At 40.1% G+C, this 23,829-nt stretch overlaps 2 protein-coding genes across 4 annotated transcripts in view; one reads left to right on the plus strand and one right to left on the minus strand.

The window, feature by feature from the left end:
• The window catches only part of LOC139411110 (rab-like protein 6), a 29,978-nt gene extending 26,366 nt beyond the window's left edge, over positions 1-3,612 (minus strand). The window contains exons 1-3 of one of the 3 annotated variants that reach the window (XM_071156970.1): positions 3,403-3,612; positions 253-737; positions 5-139 (exon numbers count right to left, since the gene is read on the minus strand). In XM_071156970.1, coding sequence (XP_071013071.1) covers positions 5-139; positions 253-382 — 265 coding nt within the window. In that variant the 5' untranslated portion in view covers positions 383-737; positions 3,403-3,612. Of the gene's footprint in view, positions 1-4; positions 140-252; positions 738-3,402 lie in introns of those variants that run through there. The other 2 variants (XM_071156969.1, XM_071156968.1) reach the window with 2 other exon arrangements.
• Positions 3,613-7,889: 4,277 nt separating this feature from the next.
• LOC139411111 (TNF receptor-associated factor 2-like) lies at positions 7,890-21,703 on the plus strand. The gene is made up of 10 exons (XM_071156972.1): positions 7,890-8,077; positions 8,519-8,597; positions 11,506-11,604; positions 12,323-12,484; positions 12,602-12,676; positions 15,506-15,580; positions 15,740-16,246; positions 17,247-17,424; positions 17,616-17,764; positions 18,249-21,703. Exons 1-10 carry the CDS (start codon positions 7,890-7,892, stop codon positions 18,465-18,467), a joined length of 1,731 nt encoding a protein of 576 aa, XP_071013073.1. The 3' UTR covers positions 18,468-21,703.
• Positions 21,704-23,829: the final 2,126 nt, after the last annotated feature.

Genomic DNA, 23,829 nt, shown 5'->3' on the forward strand with positions numbered 1-23,829 from the left:
TTACTTTTGTAGTTCCAATGGATGCTGGTTGCCTGGATCTCTTGAGTGGGTATGTAGTCATCTGTGAATTTCTTTCCTTGCAGTCGATGCCATAGAGTGCTCTTGCCAGTATTTCGGTCTCCGCGGATAACTATTTTCACTTGGAAGAAATAACGAAACAAAGTAAGACTGTCCTGCCTCTAAATCTATGTGCAGTAGCCTATATTCTATAATACATATTGCTATGAGCATAACAAGATATGCATCACTTACTGTTGTACTGTACTCCTTTGGCAAAGCGTCTCTGTAAACTCTGGTTCATGGACTGCATGCCAGCAGGGATGCTCTTGTCCCTCGGCTGGCCTGGTTCAGAACCAACTAACTTCTTCAAAGCTGAAAACATCTTGACAGGAAGCTGATCTAACTAACCCCGTCAGAGATGTACGAAATATAGTATATTTGACTGAACCAAAATGGTGGAAGAGTTTCTAGACTACTGATGTAGATTTAAATGTTATATTGAGCGATGATCTGATCAACACAGGTTACTAAGCTATGAATCCAGAATTTGAAAGTGGTACTGTATTTTCGTACACAGAAGTAGCATTACCCCCATAAGGAAGATGCATGGGTAGGTAGGTAAGCTTGCATATTTCAGTATACGACTAGATTTTTCTACTAAGAGGATTCCTCAAGGGCAGACAATAGCTTTATCAGTTGTCCGTTTCTTCTCTCACGTGGTTTTGGGTTACGATCATCTGCAAGAAAGAAATGACATGTGAAATTGAACTAACAGTGTTTCCCCTATATGCATTTAGCAGTAGTGCAGCATTTAACAGTTTTAGTGGGGGTTCCCCCAATTCTCCCATATTGGGGAATAAGTGATTTGAAAGTCTAGGTTTGAAATAAAATATGTCACAAATTACTGTTGAAAAAGGCTTGCTCCAATTTCCCATTGGAACACGGACATTTTAAAAGTTCAGGGCTTGTGCAACGTGCCATACCTTTTTCGTCTTACAGGAATGATATACATGTGAGAAGAAATCTGAAGTCTACCTATCCATTGATTGTAAATATATCCCCTGTCTGATTCCCAGTTTGTCCACTAGATTGCAGTAGGAGATCAAAGTCTCTTGGCCACTTGAAACCAGTTGCGTCTGGTTTGGGTAGTGAGTCACTGTGCCAAAATGGCTGAATGGATTTTCACGCCTGACATCTTAAAACAACCTTAGTAATCAGGGCTTTCACGTTATGTAGTTTATATTTTTGAAAAATTCAAACGTATTTTCCTATCCTATGAAAACTGAGCTAGCTAAACCTAGCATGTATACAAGGTAATGTAAACGGAGAAGAAAATGCATTGCTTTATTATGACTATCAGGGTGTACCCTTTCCATGCATACTAAATGTTTGTACTTTCAGTTACTTGACCTACATTGCATGAATATGACCATAGTGATTTATGATTATTTTTTAAAATTTATTTTAAAGCTAATTACCTGCAATTGTACATATTTTGACATGGCTTAGGCCTATGACCGGGGTGGAAAATAAAACAATTCAAACCACAGGTCAGGTGTATTCAGGATGCTTTGAACATTAAATTAACACTCAAAATTCAACAACTTTGTTACTTAGACATTTTGGGGGGCTGAAATTTAAAGTATGTAAACAATGTTTGGGTGGTTTGACACTATTCAGACAGTAATGAAATTAGATAGGGAGATAGGCAAATGCAAGAAACAGCAGGAAGGGTTGAACCAGTGATTGATCCCTGTTCTCTGGTGGAAAGTTATATGTGGCACTTGCCAGGGAGTTACCACTACACACCAAGGCTCTGTACAGGAAATACTAATATTAATCTAAATCACCCAACTTAAAAAGAAAATGATAATGATAGTACTAAATCTAAAGAATATCAGTACTCAGGTGGTTTATGCCTACTAGATGAAGATCATTGCCATCATCTTACTCTACATAGACAAAATATGTGTTTATGAGTTGTGAGTCCCCCTACCATCCCTGCCTAGCATGTGCACAATACTTCACTTTCTATTTTCTGATCGTCTTTTTTTGGGACTCACCGGGCCCTGTACAGGGCCAATAACAACCTCAGACATACAGACGACACCTTCATCCATTAACTCTTAAATGTAATATAATGGAACAGAGTCATGATCAAGGGCTAGTGAAAACCAATTCTTGACTATTCAGATTTTAACTGAGCAATAGGGTAACTTACATAACAGTATATTTTTCAAATATTGTCAGTGTTAACCAAAGGTAACAGTGTAACACTTTTCCTTGGGCATCAGCTGATACATGGTATACTGAACAAAAATATAAACGCAACAATTTCAACTATTTTACTGAGTTAGAGTTCATATAAGGAAATCAGTCAATTAAAATGAATTCATTAGGACCTAATCTATGGATTTCTAATGACTGGGCAGAAGCGCAGCCATGGTTGGGACTGGGAGGGTTTTATTTTTTTATTGAACATTTATTTAACTAGGCAAGTCAGTTAAGTATAGGCCCACCCACTGGGGAGCCAGGCCCAGCCAATCCGATTTAGTTTTCCCCCACAAAAGAGCTTTATTTCAGACAGAAATACTCCTCCGTTTCATCAGCTGTCCGGGTGGCTGGTCTCAGACAATCCCACAGGTGAAGAAACCAGATGTGGAGGCCCTGGGCTGGCGTGGTTACACGTGGTCTGCAGTTGTGAGTCCGATTGGATGTACTGACAAATTCTCTAAAACAACGCTGGTGGCATTTCCTGCAGTCAGCATGCCAATTGCACACTCCCTCAAAGCTTGAGACATCTGTGGCATTGTGTTGTGTGACAAAACTGCACATTTGATTGTTCCCAGCACAAGGTACACTTGTGTAACGATCATGCTGTTTAATCATCTTCTTGAAATGCCACACCTGTCAGGTGGATGGATTATCTTGGCAAAGGAGAAATTATCCCTAACTGGGACGTAAACACATTTGTGCACAACAATTCAGAGAAATAAACTTTTGTGCATATGGAACATTTCTTGGATCTTTTACTACAGCTCATGAAACATGGGACCAACACTTTCCATATTGCGTTTATAATTTTTGTTAAGTTAGCTAGCTAGCCGGCAGTCTGGTGTAACTAGGGAACACGTTAGCTACCTAGCTAGTGTGATGTTGATCTAGCTATCTGATATGCCCTCTGATTATATTACTTTATTAACTAACTAACGTTTGATAACTACCTGCCTACTTGTTTTGAGATTGCATCTAATAAAGTCAAACTCACCGGCACATATGCTGCCATGACTAATGTATATACTACCTAGCGTATGACGATGTGGCTTGTTAGTTAGCATCACGATAAAGTAGCTTGCTAGCGATAACGTTGACAGTGCTGAGTGGTGTCCTAAAAATACCCACCGGTAATCAAATGATTCTTCAATGTAGCAAATGTGACATGGTTATTTCCAAATCCAACTCCTCCTGATGCACGTGAAAGACGCTAACGTTACACACTCTTAGCTAAACAGCTTGCTTCCTGGTGGCACCATAGATACTTTTGAGGAGATGGGAAACTCCATTGGAATCGTATTAACGCCCATTGTGTGATAAGCCCCTGTGCAGTTCCGGGCCGGGATCAATGTGGGCGGAGTCAAACGCGTTTAAACCGAACTCTTCCCGTCTCCTTTCATTTTTTCCCAAATTGAGGTAAACGTCAACCAATCTTAATCGAACTGGATAAAAATATAAACCATGGAAGTAAGTGAGACTGACATTATGCACGTTGTAATATTCATGTTATACCAGTGTAGTGGTATGTCTTTATATGACCAACTACCGCACAGATGTTATCATAGCGTTAATTAGCACCCATTTGCACGTGAGCTAGCTAATTGTTCACAATGAGGGAATCTTATTTGAATAAATTTGCCTACTTGAGCAATAAGCCTAGGTTTACATGTACAGTTATGTAATCGATTTGATCGTTGATTTTTCGGTTTCTTCAATGTATGCGTTGTGTTTGGCTGGCTCTAAATGTGTATAGTTGATGCCATTCCCTTAGTTACACAACGTTAGTGAGTCTACACAGTCTACACATAGTGTATATACAATAATGAAATCACCTGGTCCCAATATACATGGCAAGAGAAGAAAAGTCATTTTATCTCGTCCACACTGCAAACTGAAGTTTAAAAAATAAACTTCAAAACACATTTACGAAGAAAGCATACACATTGCTTTGAAACTGTGTCCAAGGAAAGATTTTTGGCATGTGAGAAATGGTGTGTTCGCAGTCAAATACATTTTCTGGTCCAGCAACACCAACACATGTTGTGAAAAATACTTGGGCTAATTCAGTTCCAACTGTGTTCAAACCTGTTATGCATGCTGGATTATTAAAAAGCTGCTGAATTGTACTTTTTCTTTACTTTCACAGAAACATTGCTTGGATCTTGTTCCCTGGACCTTGGAGGACTTTTGGTGTGGATGATCAGGTTAGATATTCCTTTAAATTGTTCCACTGAACTGTACCATTTGATTGTCTTTCCTTTATTGAAAATTGTACGTTGTTCACACCGTAGGGCCTACCAAAGCAAGGTTTCTCAAACAACTGTGGGGTGTTTGTTTTGATGGTAAGATGTTGGCTATTCAGTTTTATGTTAGTCCTATTTTCTGTTATAACAATATATGAAAATGTGTTCTTCTTGTTATTGCGCATACTTTTTCTTGTTTATTATTCTTGACACTTTGGGACCTATTTCCTACAGTTTTTACACAATTCATACATCAAACTCCTGCAGAGCTGGATGCTGGTGTGACATGCAGTGACTTCTTGGGGGGGGGGGGGTAGTTATTTATTATAACTATCAAACTTAACAACCTACTCTTAACTTAGTATGCTCTGTACATTGCAATGGAAGCACAGTGTGATTTCACTGAGGTATGTATCAATTATGAAATTCTCATCAGGCGGTGAAAACAAAACACAATACAGGTAGTTGTCATATGATGAGTGGTATAGTCTTAAACTAATGTTTAAAGATGTACCCCCCCCCCCCCCCCAAATATATTTCAGGGTGATGTAGATGCCCCCCCCCCCCCCCCCCCCCCCCCCAAGAAGTCACATCAGCATCCAGCTCTGCAGGATCAGGTACTGTATTGGCTCTTAGCTAAAGTAAGGTACATTCTTGTACACATCCCTAGAGGTTCCCTTACATTACTTAATGACCACAATCTGTTTTCTTTCTAGACAATACTGAAAACAAAATGCACTGGGGGCTGTGAACTGGGTATGTAGTCTGTGTGTAATGCCCATAGGCTTGATGCATGGCAAGATATTATAGTTGTGATGACTTGAGTAGTTATATCACTGAAAACCCCTTCAGTAATAGTGGCTTTTGTTTGCATGGTGGTATTGTGAAAGTGGGGTGTAATTTGACTTGCTCACCCAATGAGGCACTACTCTTAATATTTAGTCTTCCTTTTTCTTCAAGGAAGCAGCTGTTCTTCTAAGGAACACCCTAGAGGCAGCAAGGTGGCGCAAACTCCGAACATTTAAAGGCACTATTTCCCTCCCCCCTAGTGTAATTGGGATGGATGGGGAAGACTGCATTACAACCCTTAAAGAACTATGGTTGTATGATGGCCAGGATGAAGAGGAAACTATTATCCTCAAGGAACCATTCATGTTAGAGAGATTATGAGATGTTCTATGTGGAGGCAGTCGTCAAGAAAATTACTGTCCTTGCCTCTTGAGGAGCAGGAGTGAAGCCATTCTTGAGTGGTCAAACCTTGTTTTTGTCTGCTTTGTTAATTGTGTTATGTTGTTTAGTAAAGATTATGTAGAAGTCACCCGAGTCTCTGATCTCTTTTACTGGAGCTGGTGAAACTATGTACAAAGCACATTCAGTATGTCTATATAGTATAGTCTGTCTCCATTCGAGGAAAGCAATTAGCATTATAAATCAGGATAGATAGTAACTGGGTGTGTATATGCTCAATGAAATAATAATTAGTGATACATTTTTTTTGATAAATGTTACTAGTACATGACATACATAACAAGTCTGTTCACTGCAACAATATCAGTAGCTTGTCTCAAATATAGCATGAGGCAAAAAAGTGTTACAACGCAGCTGCTGGTACCACTTCATATTTCTTACTAACTTCCAAAATGAAATACGTTGGTATTCAACGTGTCTTGCGCAAACGTGTCAGTGTGTGACTCAAATCTCAGATGGACAAAAGGTTGGCGGGGCCAAACGTTTGTAGACCCGAATTGCACACTGCGGTCAGAACTACTTGCATTGTGTACGTTTCCCATGTGTCGTCAATGGACCGCGCGGTGCATTCTAGGCTATTTTGGGACAAGGAGCTCCTTCAAGGAATGAATGGCAATCAATTGGGTGCCAACTCAAAAACATTTAGCATGAATTACATTAACAAAAAGTACAACATTACGAATATTTTCCTAGATGTGAGATTAACTTGTTTTCTGGAATATCGTATAGCTTTGAAATCGTGAAATCACGTACTTTTGAGGAAAATGGGCAGGTTTCTCGACTCACCATGATTTAAACGGGATTGCATGACGACGTGAACGCGATTGGTCGACAGTGCCTGGCGGAGCTTCATACGTTGCTCCAGGCATTTCTGTTGGGATTCCTATCTACTCCTTTTCTAATATCTCTAGTGGTACTTGTTCAATCAAGCTACACGTAGTTAGATTATTTTCTGACAGTTGTTATGGGTGAATATTGTACAAGGGGAAAATAGCTAGCTACTTTACTACACTTTTCATACGATTTTGATGGATTTCTTGTGACCACTGAACTTGAGCTATATTAAAGGGATAGTTCACCCAAAATACACAATTACACATTGGTGTCCTTACCGTGTATGCAGTCTATGTACAATATATTACACAAAGCCATTCTTTGGTTTAGTTTCCCTGGCACTGTTTCCAAATGCTAATGTTTTAGCATGTGGGGCACAAATCTCATTGAAATCATGGTACCAATATTAGCAATTTTCGCGCATCATGTTCATATCTATAAGTGACTTTTGAGCTTCACAGTGAATTCTAGATATTTTTCGGATGATGTGTACATGGTGCGCGAAAATTGCAAATATTGGTACCGTGACTTGAATGGGATGTGTGCCATAAATGCTAAAATATTAGCATGGAAACAGTGCCATGAAAATTAAACCAAAGTATGGATTGCTGTCATGTCTATAGACAGGTTGCCTGACAATGTCACGAAAATGATTCACAAGCATCGCAGGGGTAGAAGGGCATGGGTTATGAACAGTTAGATAGCTAGCAACAATGACTGACGGGGAAATGGTAAGTGGCTTGTTTTAGCTAGTTGTACCTTGTTCTTGAGGTGTTTTGATTTATACCAGATCTATAGGCAGGTTCCCACATTTGTTAGACAAAAGCAACGTCGCAAAAACAAACATTGCAACATGTGAAATAGAAGCTATAAGAGAAATGTCCTAAAGATCAAAATTTGTATCTAAAAAAAAAAAATAGTTCGACACAGGGGTGTCTTTTTCCTAATCAATGATTGCTGAATAATTATTAACATCAGTAAATTGAATTGCTGCATATTGCCTTTATATTTTTGTTCAGTGTAGGTAAATGAAATATTCTATAAGAATCCATGGCTACATATTCAAGTCTAAAAAATGTGTAGCATCTGCAGTAAAAACACGTTTCACATATTTGATCCATGACAAGCCATTCATGTCCATAGCAGTGATATCTAAATGTAGAGCACATGAATGTAGCAAAAACGCTGTCAGTTCGGCTTGAGTTCAGTCAATCAGCTGTTCCAGCCAAACATTGCTCTCCTGAAAGCGCCCCCAGCGGCAGCGTCATTCTCTTGCATGTTCCGGGAGAAATGGCTGCACAAGAGCCATCACCACCATCTTCACTGGAAGGCAACAAACCAGGGTTCCCTAAGAAAATTTTGGCGAACAACCTCGAAGAAAAACACATGTGCAATTCTTGTTTGAAAATATTGAGAAGGCCTCTACAAGCCCAATGTGGCCATCGTTTTTGTTCATTCTGTTTCAACAAAATTGTTAGGTGAGTGTCGTGCTCAGACTGGGTGATGTTGCTCTACAAACGCTAACATTAGCTAGCTCGTTAGACTTGCCCATAGCATTCATGAACACAGTCAGTGTATGTCAACACGTTGCGAGGCTTGCCAGGTGTTTATAAACTCAGTTAATATATGATCAAGTATTGATCTAGGTACTGTCACCCTGTTGTATCCCCACAATGACCTTGTTCAAACACATCAATGGCTCTGCAAGTGCAAGCTAACTACCCAGTGGACGAGGATGGATAGCATTGTTAAGAATTGTTCATGTTAACAGTCCGTAGGCAATCAGTGATTGGTTAGTTATAACGTTAGCTCTTGCAACTGGGTGTTAATTGAGATTAGCGAACAGTTAGCTAAATTAACTGTATATGTATGTAATAGACTAGAGAAATGGCTGTGCTACATATTTTATGTCTTTCAAGTTCTGGACCACATAAATGCAGTGCTTGCATCAAAGAGGACTTGTTTGAGGACCCCACATCTATTCTTAAAGAAGGCGGTGTAAGTACTTGTGTAGTTGATTCTGATATTTGCACAGACTACTGTACATAGCTAATAGAATTTCAAAGATTACCAGAGACTAAGTAGATTGTTTGTAACAGAGGCTATAGTCGTGCATTAATTTTGCAGTCTGTTAAACAGTATTTTTCCTACAGACTAGACACTTAATTACATACTGTAACCCAGTGGTACTAGACAGATTGGATCTCCGTCTAGCAGTATAACATACACCTACCTCAGTGGAGGCCATTGTTATGAGACATCCTCCCCTCAGGAGCCTCCACTGACCTAAATTGCGAGTTATTTACTGACCCGTGCTATGCTTGTTTGGCAACACTTTTCCCACAGCCGAGCCTATATCCGTAATCGGTAGACGGTTCAGATTAGGAACTCGTTGTTTACATCGCTGAGCATTGCCCAAAAATAATCAAATCCAATGGTTAGATGCCACCTCCCTAATCAAAACTGAACATGAATGTCAATGTTTGCACGTACACGCTCCATTCTACTTATTGTCTGCTTCCTGCCTTGCAAGGCTGATTAGATAGGACAAACAGGTGTGAAACGACAGGTGTCTGCTCAAAACTGGGGCACAACATTTGGCAAGTTCGTTTTGTATGGCCCGGTGCCCCTGTTGAGTGGAGATTTCACGTAAGGACCAATGGAATCATCTAAAATGTGCAAACTCCGCCTACCCGGACAGAGTATGTGAGCGGAGCGTGAAGGCAGCAGCACTCCCTTCACGAGCTCAGGGCATGCATTTGTAGTCTACTTGTTTGCTGTTATAGCCCCTTGCTTTATCTACTGTCATGGAGTTCGCAAAATATTTTCATAAAGAAACTGATAAAACACACAGGTGCTATATCAAGGGGATATCAAGGCTATAACAGGAGGACCAAGCTCAAGAGAGGGCGTGCAGTGATGTAATGTCCACAACTAAATGATTTTGGAATGTGAAAAGACACGTATCCCAAAAGCATGAAGGTGTACCTACTATGTGCACATGCTAAAAGAAAGGAACGAATCAAATCAAAGTTTATTTGTCACATGCGCCGAATACAACAGGTGTAGTAGACCTTACAGTGAAATGCTTATTTACAGGCGCTAACCAATGGTGCAAAAAGGTATTAGGTGAACATTAGGTAGGTAAAGAAATAAAACAACAGCAAAAAGACAGGCTATATACAGTAGCGAGGCTACATAGGTTAGGCAGGCTGATTGAGGTAGTATGTACATGTAGATAAGGTTAAAGTGACTGCATATATGATGAACAGAGAGTAGCAGTAGCGTAAAAGAGGGGTTGGCGGGTGGGTAAATAACGTGTGTCATTGTCGAAAAGTATTTATAGATAGAAAAAAAACGTGTGTGTATATATATATATATATATATATATATATATATATATATATATATATATATATATATATATATATATATATATATATATATATCTTCATCTCTGCCCAGCCTGGCAAGAGTGGCCAAACTGGTGTTTAGCATCCCCAGTGGCTTTGCAAGTGTGGAGAGGATATTCTCAGCTGGCCTGCTCTCCAGGCACCATCGCATGAGCCTGAAGCCACAGACTTGCCAAACTCGTGTTTCTAAAAATGAAGTCAAAGGCACTAATAGGTCATTTTTCGTTAAATTTGTATTTAATTCTAAGTAAGTCATAACCTAAATGCGCAAGACTATAATGATTTAATACGACAATGTTTAAATGCTGAGGGCTTTATGTACATACCAGCCAATTGTGTCGCACTCGAAAATGCTTAACAATGTATTTCTTTTTAGGCTATAGCTTTGAAGAAATTTAAATAATATAGCCTAAATAATTAATTTTCGTTCCTTCTTAGGCTCCCTGTCTGGCTCCTGGCCTATTTAGTGTTTTTATATGCTGTTTAAAATTACATGTAGCCTGTTTGAAATGATGTGCGCTTCTTACATTAATATTTTCTTGTTTATTCAAATACTTTTCATTCAGGCCCATGTGGATTGGTTTCAATACTTCAAAACCATTTGGTAGGTAGTCACAAAAATAGATGGGTGTTGGTTAAATTGTAATTTTAATGAATGGAGCGAATTTGGAGCTGCAGTTTTTTTCCTGCGAGAGCAGAACGGTTTTTAGCGGCGCTGTTGGAAAGGACATGCTCCATGAATGATGAGTAGGATTGCTCAACTCAGCTCATAGGCTATTCACCCGGGGCACCGAGACATGTTAAACGAACTCGTTCATGGAATCCATGTTTGGTTGTTATTTGGAAGGGTGGGTGGTAGCATCTAACAATTGCGTTTAATTCTTTCTTGGGCACTACTCAGCGACCCAAAGAACAACTTCCGAATCAGAACCCACTACGGATATATCAAATGTATTTATATAGCCCTTCTTACATCTGCTGATATCTCAATGTGCTGTACAGAAACCCAGCCTAAAACCACAAACAGCAAGCAATGCAGGTGTAGTAGCACGGTGGCTAGGAAAAATTCCCTAGAAAGGCCAAAACCTAGGAAGAAACCTAGAGGAACCAGGCTATGAGGGGTGGCTAGTCCTCTTCTGGCTGTGCCAGGGGGAGATTATAACAGAACATGGCCAAGATGTTCAAATGTTCATAAATGACCAGCATGGTCAAATAATAATAATCACAGTAGTTGTCGAGGGTGCAGCAAGTCAGCACCTCAGGAGTAAATATCAGTTGGCTTTTCATAGCCGAACATAGCCGGATATAGGCTCGGACATGGGGAAAGTGTTGCCAAACAACAATAAGCTCAGGTTGGCAAATATCTCAGAAGTTTATAAGACTAAATTGGGCTATGCATACTGGTTTGGTGTTCTCATTTACTCAGAAAACATGTATGTGTTGAATCTTTGTGCTTTAATAATACAATAGTCTAACCTTCCCTTTCCCTCAAGGCTTTTCCTGACAATGCAGCGCGGAGAGAAGTGGAAGCATTGGCAGCTGTTTGTCCAAATGAAGGATGCACTTGGACGGGCAATATCAAAGAATATGAGGTATGGGATTGTTTTGTATTTCTTTATACCAAATAATGTACATGTTTAAAAACTTGTTCAACGTTGTAGGTTTTAAATATGCTGCCCCACTTTCAATTTAACGTCAAATTTGATGCAATCAATAAACACTTTTCCATCCATAGTTGTGAGTGATCTTTTTGAATCGGTAAAGCAAATTATGTAAGAAGTGGTGGTGGAAATGCCTTTATGTGAAAATATTGATATAATAACCATCAAATCGAAGTAAACTTGGAGTCACACGATGACATGGTGTGTGGTTCTCCCTTGGGCTGTGGCGGTCATGACATTTTGTCAGCCGGTGATTGTCAAGCAAATAATTGCCGGTCTCACGATAATTGACCGTTAATAAACATAAACACATTTAGTATCTCCTGCCTACAAGCCACATATGCAGACCTTTGGAACATCTATGTTTGATGGAAACACACCATGGGTGGGAAAAGTAGTGTATTTTCTTTGTGCGGATTTTAGAATATTTGCATAAATCTGTCGCCGATTGGATGGAACCCAGCTATTGTCATTTGTATTTTTTGCAACTCTCAAATAGCACTGATCATTTAAAAAAAAATCCTGTTTCAATTACAGATGAACAAGTATAGAAAAAATTGCTAAGTCTACTACATGAATGTTCTTAACAGATTACTAAACCTACAGGGTATTCATTTGTTTTGAAGTGTTGTCGTCGTGTGTTTTCCAGGTGAACCACGAGGGAAAGTGTGACTTCATGATCATTCTCTGTCCCTCCTGTAAAGAACTCATGAGAACCAATGAGCTGGAGCGCCACAACGAACGAGAATGTCCTGAGAGGACTTTAAACTGCAAATACTGCAAAGAACCTTTCCATTTCAAGAACATCAAGGTAAATCACCATACTTGTCTGCATTTTGTTTCATCATCGAAATCAGATGTAGAACATGTACTGTTTTGTTATTGGGTGTAGCCTATATGAGAATACATAAACAGTTTTGTTTTCTAGGCTCATGATGAGATCTGTCCAAAGTACCCTATGATTTGTGAAGGCTGCGCAAAGAAAAAGATTCCCAGAGAAAAGGCAAGGATGGACACATTGTTTACTGATTGATTAACCAATTTAAAATGTTGTTACAGTGCAATCGGAAAGTTTTCAGACCCCTTGACTTTTTCCACATTTTGTTACGTTACAGCCATATACTAAAAATGATTAAATAAACTATTTTCCTCATCAATCTACACACAATACACCATAATGACAAAGAAAAAACAGGTTTTTAGACATTTTTGTAAGTCTATAAAAAATAATAGAAATAGCTTATTTACATACAGTGGGGCAAAAAAGTATTTAGTCAGCCACCAATTGTGCAAGTTCTCCCACTTAAAAAGATGAGAGAGGTAATTTTCATCATAGGTACACTTCAACTATGACAGACAAAATGGGGGAAAAAAATCCAGAAAATCACATTGTAGGATTTGTAATGAATTTATTTGCAAATTATGGTGGAAAATAAGTATTTGGTCAATAACAAAAGTTTATCTCAATACTTTGTTATATACCCTTTGTTGGCAATGACAGAGGTCAAACGTTTTCTGTAAGTCTTCACAAGGTTTTCACACACTGTTGCTGGTATTTTGGCCCATTTCTCCATGCAGATCTCCTCTAGTGCAGTGATGTTTTGGGGCTGTTGCTGGGCAACACAGACTTTCAACTCCCTCCAAAGATTTTCTATGGGGTTGAGATCTGGAGACTGGCTAGGCCACTCCAGGACCTTGAAATGCTTCTTACGAAGCCACTCCGTCGTTGCCCGGGCGGTGTGTTTGGGATCATTGTCATGCTGAAAGACCCAGCCACGTTTCATCTTCAATGCCCTTGCTGATGGAAGGAGGTTTTCACTCAAAATCTCACGATACATGGCCCCATTCATTCTTTCCTTTACACGGATCAGTCGTCCTGGTCCCTTTGCAGAAAAACAGCCCCAAAGCATGATGTTTCCACCCCCATGCTTCACAGTAGATATGGTGTTCTTTGGATGCAACTCAGCATTCTTTGTCCTCCAAACACGATGAGTTGAGTTTTTACCAAAAAGTTATATTTTGGTTTCATCTGACCACATGACATTCTCCCAATCTTCTTCTGGATCATCCAAATGCTCTCTAGCAAACTTCAGACGGGCCAGGACATGTACTGGCTTAAGCAGGGGGACACGTCTGGCACTGCAGGATTTGAGTCCCTGGCGGCGTAGTGTGTTACTGATGGTAGGCTTTGTTACTTTGGTCCCAGCTCTCTGCAGGTCATTCACTAGGTCCCCCCGTGTGGTTCTGGGATTTTTGCTCACCGTTCTTGTGTGGAGCGTGGAGCCCCAGATCGAGGGAGATTATAAATGGTCTTGTATGTCTTCCATTTCCTAATAATTGCTCCCACAGTTGATTTCTTCAAACCAAGCTGCTTACCTATTGCAGATTCAGTCTTCCCAGCCTGGTGCAGGTCTACAATTTTGTTTCTGGTGTCCTTTGACAGCTCTTTGGTCTTGGCCATAGTGGAGTTTGGAGTGTGACTGTTTGAGGTTGTGGACAGGTGTCTTTTATACTGATAACAAGTTCAAACAGGTGCCATTAATACAGGTAACGAGTGGAGGACAGAGGAGCCTCTTAAAGAAGAAGTTACAGGTCTGTGAGAGCCAGAAATCTTGCTTGTTTGTAGGTGACCAAATACTTATTTTCCACCATAATTTGCAAATAAATTCATCCAAAAATCCTACAAAGTGATTTTCTGATTTTTTTTTCTCATTTTGGATGTCATAGTTGAAGTGCACCTATGATGAAAATTACGTATTTTTAAGTGGGAGAACTTGCACAATTGGTGGCTGACTAAATACTTTTTTGCCCCACTGTAAGTATTCAGACCCTTTGCAGTGAGACCTGAAATTGAGCTCCGGTGCATCCTGTTTTCATTGATCTTCCTTGAGATACAAATTGATTGGAGTCCACCTGTGCTAAATTAAATTAATTGGACATGATTTGGAAAGACACACATCTGTCTATATAAGGTCCCACAGTTGACAGTGCATGTCAGAGCAAAAGCCAAGCCATGAAATCGAAGGAATTGTCCGTAGAGTGCCGAGACAGGAATGTGTCGAGGCACAGATCTGGGGAAGGGTACCAAAAAATGTCTGCAGCATTGAAGGTCCCCAGGAACACAGTGGCCTCCATCATTCTTAAAAGGAAGAAGTTTGGAACCACCAAGACTCTTCCTATAGCTGGCCGCCCGGCCAAACTGAGCAATGGGGGGAGAAGGGCTCCGTGACCAAGAACCCGATAGTCACTCTGACAGAGGGGCAACCATCTCTGCAGCACTCCACCAATCAGGCTTTTATGGTAGAGTTGCCAGACGGACGCCACTTCTCAGTAAAAGGCACATGACAGCCCGCTTGGAGTTTGCCAGAAGGCACCTAAAGACTCTCAGACCATGAGAATCAAGATTCTCTAGTTTGAATCCAAGATTGAACCTAACAGAGCTTGAGAGGATCTGCAGAGAAGAATGAGAGAAACTCCCCAAATACAGGTGTACCAAGCTTGAGTCATACCCAAAAATATTCCAGGCTGTAATCGCGACCAAAGGTGCTTCAACAAAGTACTGAGTAAAGGGTATAAATACTTATGTAAATGTTATATTTCAGTTTTTTTCCAAATTGGCTAACATTTCAAAAACCTGATTTTGCGTTGTCATTTTGGGGTATTATGTGTAGATTGATGAGGAAATAAACTAAATGAAGCCATTTCAGACGAAGGCTGTAATGTATCAAAATGTGGAAAAAGTCAAGGGGTCTGAATACTTATGAAAGGTAATGAATATTTTTGCTGTAAAAGTGCTTGGATGTGGCTTGATATGTTTGTTCTCTCCCTGCAGTATGTGGACCACATCAAGTTCTGCAGTAAATTCAGAGCACCTTGCAGATTTCACGTCGTTGGCTGTGATATGTCTGTAAGTGGACTTTATTTTATCATTACTTTATGGATGCCACCTTTAAGTTTACTGGGTGAAATTGGAGTGGATTTCTTAAGATTACCAGTTTTTGTGAATGTGTTGGCCTTAACCCTACTGTGTATGTGTGTGTGTTTGTATGCAACAACTTTGCCCAAGGTGGAGAAGGAGAAGACCCATGACCATGAGCGTGCATGTTCCTACGAACACTTAAATCTACTCTTGCATTTCATCATGGGCATCAAGGTGAGCCTGGAGAGCTTGCAGCCCCAGAGCCTGGAGCTCGCAGGTCACAAGATCCACGAGCTGCACCGGGCCTTGAGAGAGCTGGAGCTGAAGCTGGGACAGCTGACTCTGGGTGGGGGAGCCCCCGTGCAGGGAGCCTGTGCCCCTACCCTCCCTACCCTGGCCCTCCCTGCCCTGGCCACCTCCTTTACCCCCCTGCCCAGTGCGGTGGGCGCGGCCCTGGAGCTGCAGCTCCACAGTGAGAAGACCAAGGTGGCAGAGCTGAGCCGGCGGTGCCAGGAACTGGAGCTGAAAGTGGGCACCTTCGAGAACATTGTCTGTGTCCTCAACCGAGAGATGGAGCGCTCCTCCACCACCATCGAGGCCTACAACCGCCAGCATCGCCTGGACCAGGACAAGGTTGAGATCCTCAATAACAAGGTAAGGAGGAAGACATCCCCAGTCCCCACTCTGCTTCTATCGACACCAGTCAACTTGCCTCTCTTGTGGCCTGGCTGGTCTAGTGCTAATGCCGCAGCCATTGGCACACAGGTCTAAGGTGTCGTCTTTGGTCTGAAAATCCCTTGAAAAATAAACTTGCCTCTTAGTTTTTGACACTTCACTTTTGTGCATCCATCCATTATTAATGTAACTGACATGAATGATCATAGATGTACTACGTCCTTGTCGTCCTTGTGGATTGGGTGGACTAGTTAAATAAAGGTAAATATATTAACCTTTATTTAACTAGGCAGGTCAGTTAAGAACAAATGTGTATTTTCAATGACAGCCTAGGAACCGTGGGTTAACTGCCTTGTTCAGGGGCAGAACGACAGATTTTTACCTTGTCAGCTCAGGGATTCGATCTTGCAACCTTTCTGTTACTAGTCCAACACTCTAACCACTAGGCTACCTGCCACCCCATATAAGGCGGTTTGTAATGGCTGGTTCAGAATGCCACCATGGCGCAGCTATCAGAATGCAGATTAAATGAGGTGACGGAGCAGGGATCCAAATACTTTGTTTTTATTGCACACACAGACACAGGAGCACGTGGGAAAGGGTAGCAGGCTAAGGCATTGTTGTGGTTTACTAGGGAAATACAAGAGGGAGATACAAACACCTGTTAAAAGGAAAACAACCTGAAATGCATCTTACTAACAAATTGTGGATATTGGAAATTGTACTCCAAGTTGACTTCAAAATGGTTTTATATAAATATTTGCGCATTAAAAAACGTTCCCACTGTCATTTTGCCTAATTTTACAGACACAAAAAAAATCTGACTTTGCCTAGTGTGTTTGGTTGACATTTGTAAAGTTCACTGACAAATTAGCTGTTTCCATCAGGCCTGTCATGAAATGTTTCATCTGCCATGTACTTTACTCGCATAAAAAGGTTGGATGGAAACCTGGTTAATTCCTGTATTTTGTTGCTGCAGGTGCGTCAGCTGGAGAGAACTGTGGGCCTGAGAGACCTGTCCATTGTGGAGATGGAGGGGAATATTCGGGAAATGTCTGCAGCTACGTTTGATGGTATCTTTGTCTGGAAAATCTCAGATTTCACAAAGAAAAGACAGGATGCTGTTGCTGGCAGAGCCCCAGCTATGTTCTCCCCAGGTAATGTGTTTTTTAATTTGATCTACCACTTTTATCATTCAAACATCAAAGTCAACCACTCTATGGTACAATGTGCCTAATGTCCAATCATGCATTCTGTATTACTGTATTCTACAATTGTTCATTCATGTTTGAAAAATGGTCTGGTTCTGACAAGGCTTACTTCCTAATCATGTTTGTTCATTTTGTAGCATTTTTCACCAGCAAATATGGCTACAAGATGTGCCTACGGATTTATCTGAATGGGGACGGGACGGGACGGGCCAGTCACTTGTCTCTGTTCTTCGTGGTGATGAGGGGACACAGTGACGCCCTCCTCAAGTGGCCCTTCAACCAGAAGGTAAAACTCACTCCTATAACATGTGTTATATATCCTACCTGCAATAAATACTGTACGTTAAACACTCATTACACTTTTGAACAATGTTTCACTCATGATATCTTGAATGCGTTGCTGCTTGTACCTTTTTTTGTTTGGTGTGTGTGATACTGTGAGAAGCAGCATGTTAATGTCAGTGTTCTATCTACTGTACCTGTATCATAATGACTGGAATGACAAAGGTCATTATGTATTTCAAGGGCAGTAACATCACTAGTAGCTGTCTGCCCTTCTGCTAAGTCTATTCTTGGTATTTGTCTTGCATGGCAAATGTAGGTAGATCAATGTTTATTTTGTACATTTTAGTCAGTTCCTTGCTACTTGTGTATATTTGTAAAAACAAAATAAACAATTGTTCATCACAAAGCATGAATGTTGTCATTGAGGCTTGATGTACAGGTGGCCTAGCCTAGATGTTGCGATCTGCCAATCCTCTTGTGTTCAGGTGACCCTGATGCTGCTGGATCAGAATAACCGAGAGCACATCATCGATGCCTTCCGTCCCGACATCTCCTCCTCCTCCTTCCAGAGGCCCGTCAGTGACATGAACATCGCCAGCGGCTGCCCACTCTTCTGCCCTCTTCCCAAACTGGACACCAAAAACTCCTACATACGAGATGATACTATATTCATCAAGGCTATTGTTGACCTCACTGGCCTCTAGGTAAAACATGTGCCCACTGCCCAGGCTCTCTCCCTTGGTTACTTATGTAAGGGGTTTGCCATGCCATCCAGGGACCTTGCTGTGCTGTTTTATGTCTCAAATGGCACCCTATTCCCTATGTCGTGCACTTCTTTTGACCAGAGCATTATGGGCCCTTGTCCAACGTAGTACACTACATGGGGAATCGGGTGCCATTTGGAACACGTCCGAGATCTCCGGTTAATATGTGGTTTCTTGGCTGGTTGAAGAGTACACTATTCACAGCACAGTGTTGTGCTAGCCATCATTTAGCTTGACGCCATTGTTACCAAGCAACCAATATCACAATCACATTTTGCAATGTAGTTCTTGTTAAATTGAAAATAGAAAGTGTTGTTTGAGATTTCCCTTCAGTTAGTGGGATAGTCGTTTGCTGTTATTGTATTGATACTACTATGCTACTGCTAACGCTTGTACCATGGACCTCTGGCACTTTAGCTTTGTAGGATGAAAACAGAAACAGAGCAATGGTCGTGTCATTCTGCTAGCGCTAGGCGCTTGTGTAACTGCATTTGATGCTAGATATTTGGTAACCCACTCATTTCGAGCAACTTTTGCATAGACAGACGTGGAGTTCCAACAACTACAATTGATGCCCATTATCTTACCTTTTTAAATGGTCAGCTTGGCACATACTTTGCAGTGCATTTTAAGAGTAGGAATTTGAAGTCATCTGACATTTGTGTCAAGCGTTGTGTGCCTCTAATCTCAAGTCCTGTGTTTGTAGTGGTGGCAATTTCTTGAATTCCATGAATTCCAGGTGCAGTATTTGGATTTTGAATCAATGTTGTCTGCGCACATTTTCTTTTCTCTTTTTGAGCTGAGTTGCTATATTAGTTTGCATGTTGGATCTGTGGAAGATACACTGTAGTTTGCAACAGGGTAGTTCACTAAACCTGAATCGCAGCGACCGAGAAGTTGTCATCAGCCTGGTGTTATAGCTTGACGTGGGAAGGACTTTTATTGTGAAGAGATCACGGATTGTTTACAAATCACTAAACAGGGTCTTAGAAATCTAATGATATTCAAGGGTAAATGTTTATTTGTATTAGTGTTTTCTTCACAGCTTTGAGCTGTTCATTGATTCCAGATCAAATCTGTGACCTAGCTCTTACTATAAGAAGTGCCTGCATCCGTCATAAGTTCATTCTGATCAATGAGCCATTGATCTGTTGATGTGCTCTCCTGTGAAATTGATGGATCCAAAAAACGTTTCATTTGTGTGAAAAAGAGCACTTCTCTATCCTTATAAAAACCCTTTTACTGTGGTGTATTTTGGTATGTTCATATGTCCGGTGAAATAATCGTTTGATTTTACTACACCACACAGGCCTAAATATTTCACACTGATGAATTAATGTCATTATACCTGGGAGATGGTCTATTTGGGATCCTTCAGTTGAATAGGGGAGTCTTTGATAACTAACAATTGGCTTTACATCTAAACGCAAATGACCCCAGGATGTTTTCAAGCCAGTCTCGACACATTGAAACCTCTCTGTGCATGAGGTGTTTCAATAAAGATACACATAATATTAAGTATTGGTTTACTTTAAAGACCAACATTTTATTTGTAATTGTTCTTAATATATGATTATGAGTGTTCTATTGCTAATTTACGTCACATACGCAAATCGGCAAATGCTGTTATATTACAGGTTTTGCTATTGATGTATGCAGAGAGTGAAATATAGTTACATATACTCTCCTCCGTATTTTTCTGCACATTGAAGAAAAAAATTGTAAATGTCACCCTATACGCCAGCATTTTGGATTTGAGATCAAATGTTTCCTATGAGACGACAGTACAGAATGTCACCTTTTTATTTGAGGGTATATTCATCCCTATCTGTTTTACCATTTAGAAATGAAAGAACGTTATGTATCTAGTCTCCATTCAGTTCCTATTGGGCAAAACATCATTTGAAACGCAACAAAAACAAACTGTAAATGCATCCAACAAGATTGTAGAGTCACAAGCTTGATGTCGTCATTTCGTGCTAGGAATATGGGACCAAATGTAAAACTTTTGACTACTTTAATACACTGTGGATTTGTCCAAATACTTAGGAATTAATAGGGGGACTAAATACATAAAGTGCTTTCATTTCTAAACAGTAAAACAGATATGTATAAAAAATACCCCCCCAAAAAGTGACATTCTATGGTGTCCCCTCGTGAAACATTTGATCTCAAATCTAAAATGCTGGGGTATAGGGCAACATTTGCACATTTTTGCTTCACTGTCCATATAAATACGGAGGGGAGTTTATCTATAGAATATATTTATATATATATATATGAGAGATTTGATTTATTGATAACATATTATACTGTATGTTGAGTTGGTTTAAAAGCATTTCTGGGCTCATTTGAATTGATGTAGGCAAATCAGGAATATAAATATCAGTGGAAACCTTTCTTGATTTCCTCAACATTATGAGGGTGAAGACATGTTCAATTGCAGTTTACACGCCTTCAGTAATCAGTCTGAGAAATTGTCTGTGGCATTGTTTGTACATGCATAAATAATATACTATTTATTTTATCTAGCCAGTAGACATGGTTGTCATCTCCCATTATGCAGACTGCATTTAGCATGTGCAGTTGTGTTAATTATAACATATACATGCTGCTAGAATATATACAATTATACTCATACTAGTCTACGCTGAAGCATATTACATCCATATCTTTGCATTTATGTGCCAACTATTGCTAATTGATATGGTATCTATTTTTGTATGTCTTGCAAAAGTAACTTTGTGTTGTAACATTAATTTGATCGTCTTAAGGCTGTGGTTAATAACGTTTTCAGTTCTCTCCCCCTCCATAGACTTTCAGCAGTGCCATCTGATGATCATACTGATCTGCACATGATCTGAGGTAATTACCTTAGAAATAGAATCACTAGAACAGGCCTGCAGGAACCTCAGACCATGGCATGTTCGCTGGTAAATTCACGGGTACACTCCAAATGGCAAACCTTGTGTTCTATTTCTACGGGGACAATTACTCACCACTCCTTTTTTTTTCTGTCCATCCAAATGTGTTGAATGCTCTGTTGCTCATTTCATCTTGATCAATGTGTTGCTTTAGCAAGGTTTTGCATGAGTCCTTGCCTGTTAAGGGAAAACATCAAACGTACTGTATCGTCATAGGAAATACCCTCTATGGTTACATTGCAAAACGTTGTTCGTTAGATGCTGTTATTCTTTAGTCATATATAAAAACGTGTTTCTCTACCTGGACTACTTTTTGTTATTGTCTTTTTTCCTTGTTTTTCTTTTCTTGATATTTCCCAATATTTCCAAACTACTGACTGAAGGTCGAATCAAAGATAATTAGTCCTATACACATGTTTTAAAATGTGATAAGTCAGTTGGTTTCCAGAACTCATTTCACCACATGGGGGCACACTATACTAGCGGTTGAAAAACTAATGTATGGTAAGGAAAATAACAATTGTGTTACGTCAGAGACCTGACAAGTTTTATTGAGAAGAAAACGGAAAGAAATAGGATGGTTTATCAATTTCCAAATCTCATTCTATTCATATAAAATGGCATTGCCAAATGAAAGAACATGGATCTTATAATAAACTGTCTGGCTAATTTAACGGATGAAAATACAGGGGTACTAGAAAGTTTTCCTTTTATATGATCTGTTTGCCCCTTACATGACACTCTCTGCTCTACCCTCCTGACCCCCTCTTCTCTCATGTCACACTCACACATAGTCCTTAAGGACATGTAGAGTGGTGCTGTAGAGCGGTCACCCTCTGTGCTGATGTTTTTTCCCAGAGCTCAGTCTTACCTCAGAGACCCTGTGGTTTAGGTCTATGTGGCGTGTCTCCCCGTCTTCCTGACAAAACTATGTCTGTGAGAGTGTCTGATCTCTGTTTGGATAGTAGAGGTTCTGTCAAAACCTCTTTCTTTTCATGTTCCACAAACAAAGACCCCCTTGTATAGAGAGCCCATCCAAGATGGCACCAGATTATTCTACATCTGCTGCTGTATGTACATCATTGGCTCCTTATTGCTCAGAACAGCTAACAGTGGTTCTCATTGAATGTCTCCCAACATCTGATAAAGATTTACCTTAGTAGTCCTGATAGAGGTATAGTCTACAATTCAAGATATGCAGCTGTAACCTGACATTTGCACTAGCAAGAAGATATAAAGGTCATCCATGTATTAAGGGGGTTTTGAAGGTTTTATACTACTGTAGCCTTTGAATGGATTGGCTAATATGTTAGCGAACAAATCAAAGAACTTGGCAGTAAATAGTTAGAGCTAGTAAGCAAAGTAAGCATTCAGGTGTGTTCTGCCAGTTGTCTTGTCACGAGTACAGCAGTATGGGTTTGATACCCATGGGAGACCAGTATGAAAAATGTGTGCACTCACTACTGCTCTGGATAAGCGTGTCTGCTAAATGACGCCTAAAATGTAATACTAGTATTAATGTTTTAGTTAAACAATTATTTGTTGTAAAACAACTTTTGAGTCCATTGAACATGTGCATATGTAAAGCTAAGCAAATACTATAGCACTATTTAAAAAAAGGCATACATACAATGCATCCCAAGTGACGCCCTATCCCCTACAGTGCACTACTTTTGATCAGAGCTCTATGGGCCTAGTCGAAAGTTGTGCCCTGTATAGGGGATAGGGTGCCATTTCACACACAGACACCAACATATTTATTCAATTCTCTAGAGAGAGTCAAAAGGTTCAAGGTGATTTTTCTTTTTTTTGAATGCGGAGGTTCAAAAATGGTGTCCACTTTGAGTAAACTATGCACCGCAGGGATTAGAGGAAATTACCAATGACAAGTCCTCTGGAGGAAGGGTGAGGGTAGGTTAAGGATGCTCAAACATTACCTAACATCTTTATGAATGAGCCCATGGTTGTCCACACAAGCACATCATTGTAAAGGTATCCTGTATACCTAGCTTCTGGTTTAAATATTGAACAACAAAAGAGTTCAAAAGTTGGGAAGTGCATGAAGAGGTTTTCTCCTGTTTGGAACCATTAACATAATCCATTTAAAGTTATGCATCAGTGGTTAGTTATGTATTCTTTATATAAATAATTTTCTATTTTGCTGTTGGTCCTAAACAGAGTAGCCTGTTGCCGCATTCAGGTCATGTCAGAAACTCGGTATGTTAGAGAACATTCTGCTGCAAATATATGCAATTTGCGGTGGGGCGGAGAGTAGATTTAGCAATTTTCTAACTCATTTCATGCAATTCTACTCATGTTGCCATGGGCAAACTTTTATATCAGTTTTACAGCAAGTTTCCTTCGATTCTACACATTTT

Source organism: Oncorhynchus clarkii, chromosome 6 (genome assembly GCF_045791955.1).
Source record: "Oncorhynchus clarkii lewisi isolate Uvic-CL-2024 chromosome 6, UVic_Ocla_1.0, whole genome shotgun sequence".
NCBI classification, from domain to species: domain Eukaryota; kingdom Metazoa; phylum Chordata; class Actinopteri; order Salmoniformes; family Salmonidae; genus Oncorhynchus; species Oncorhynchus clarkii.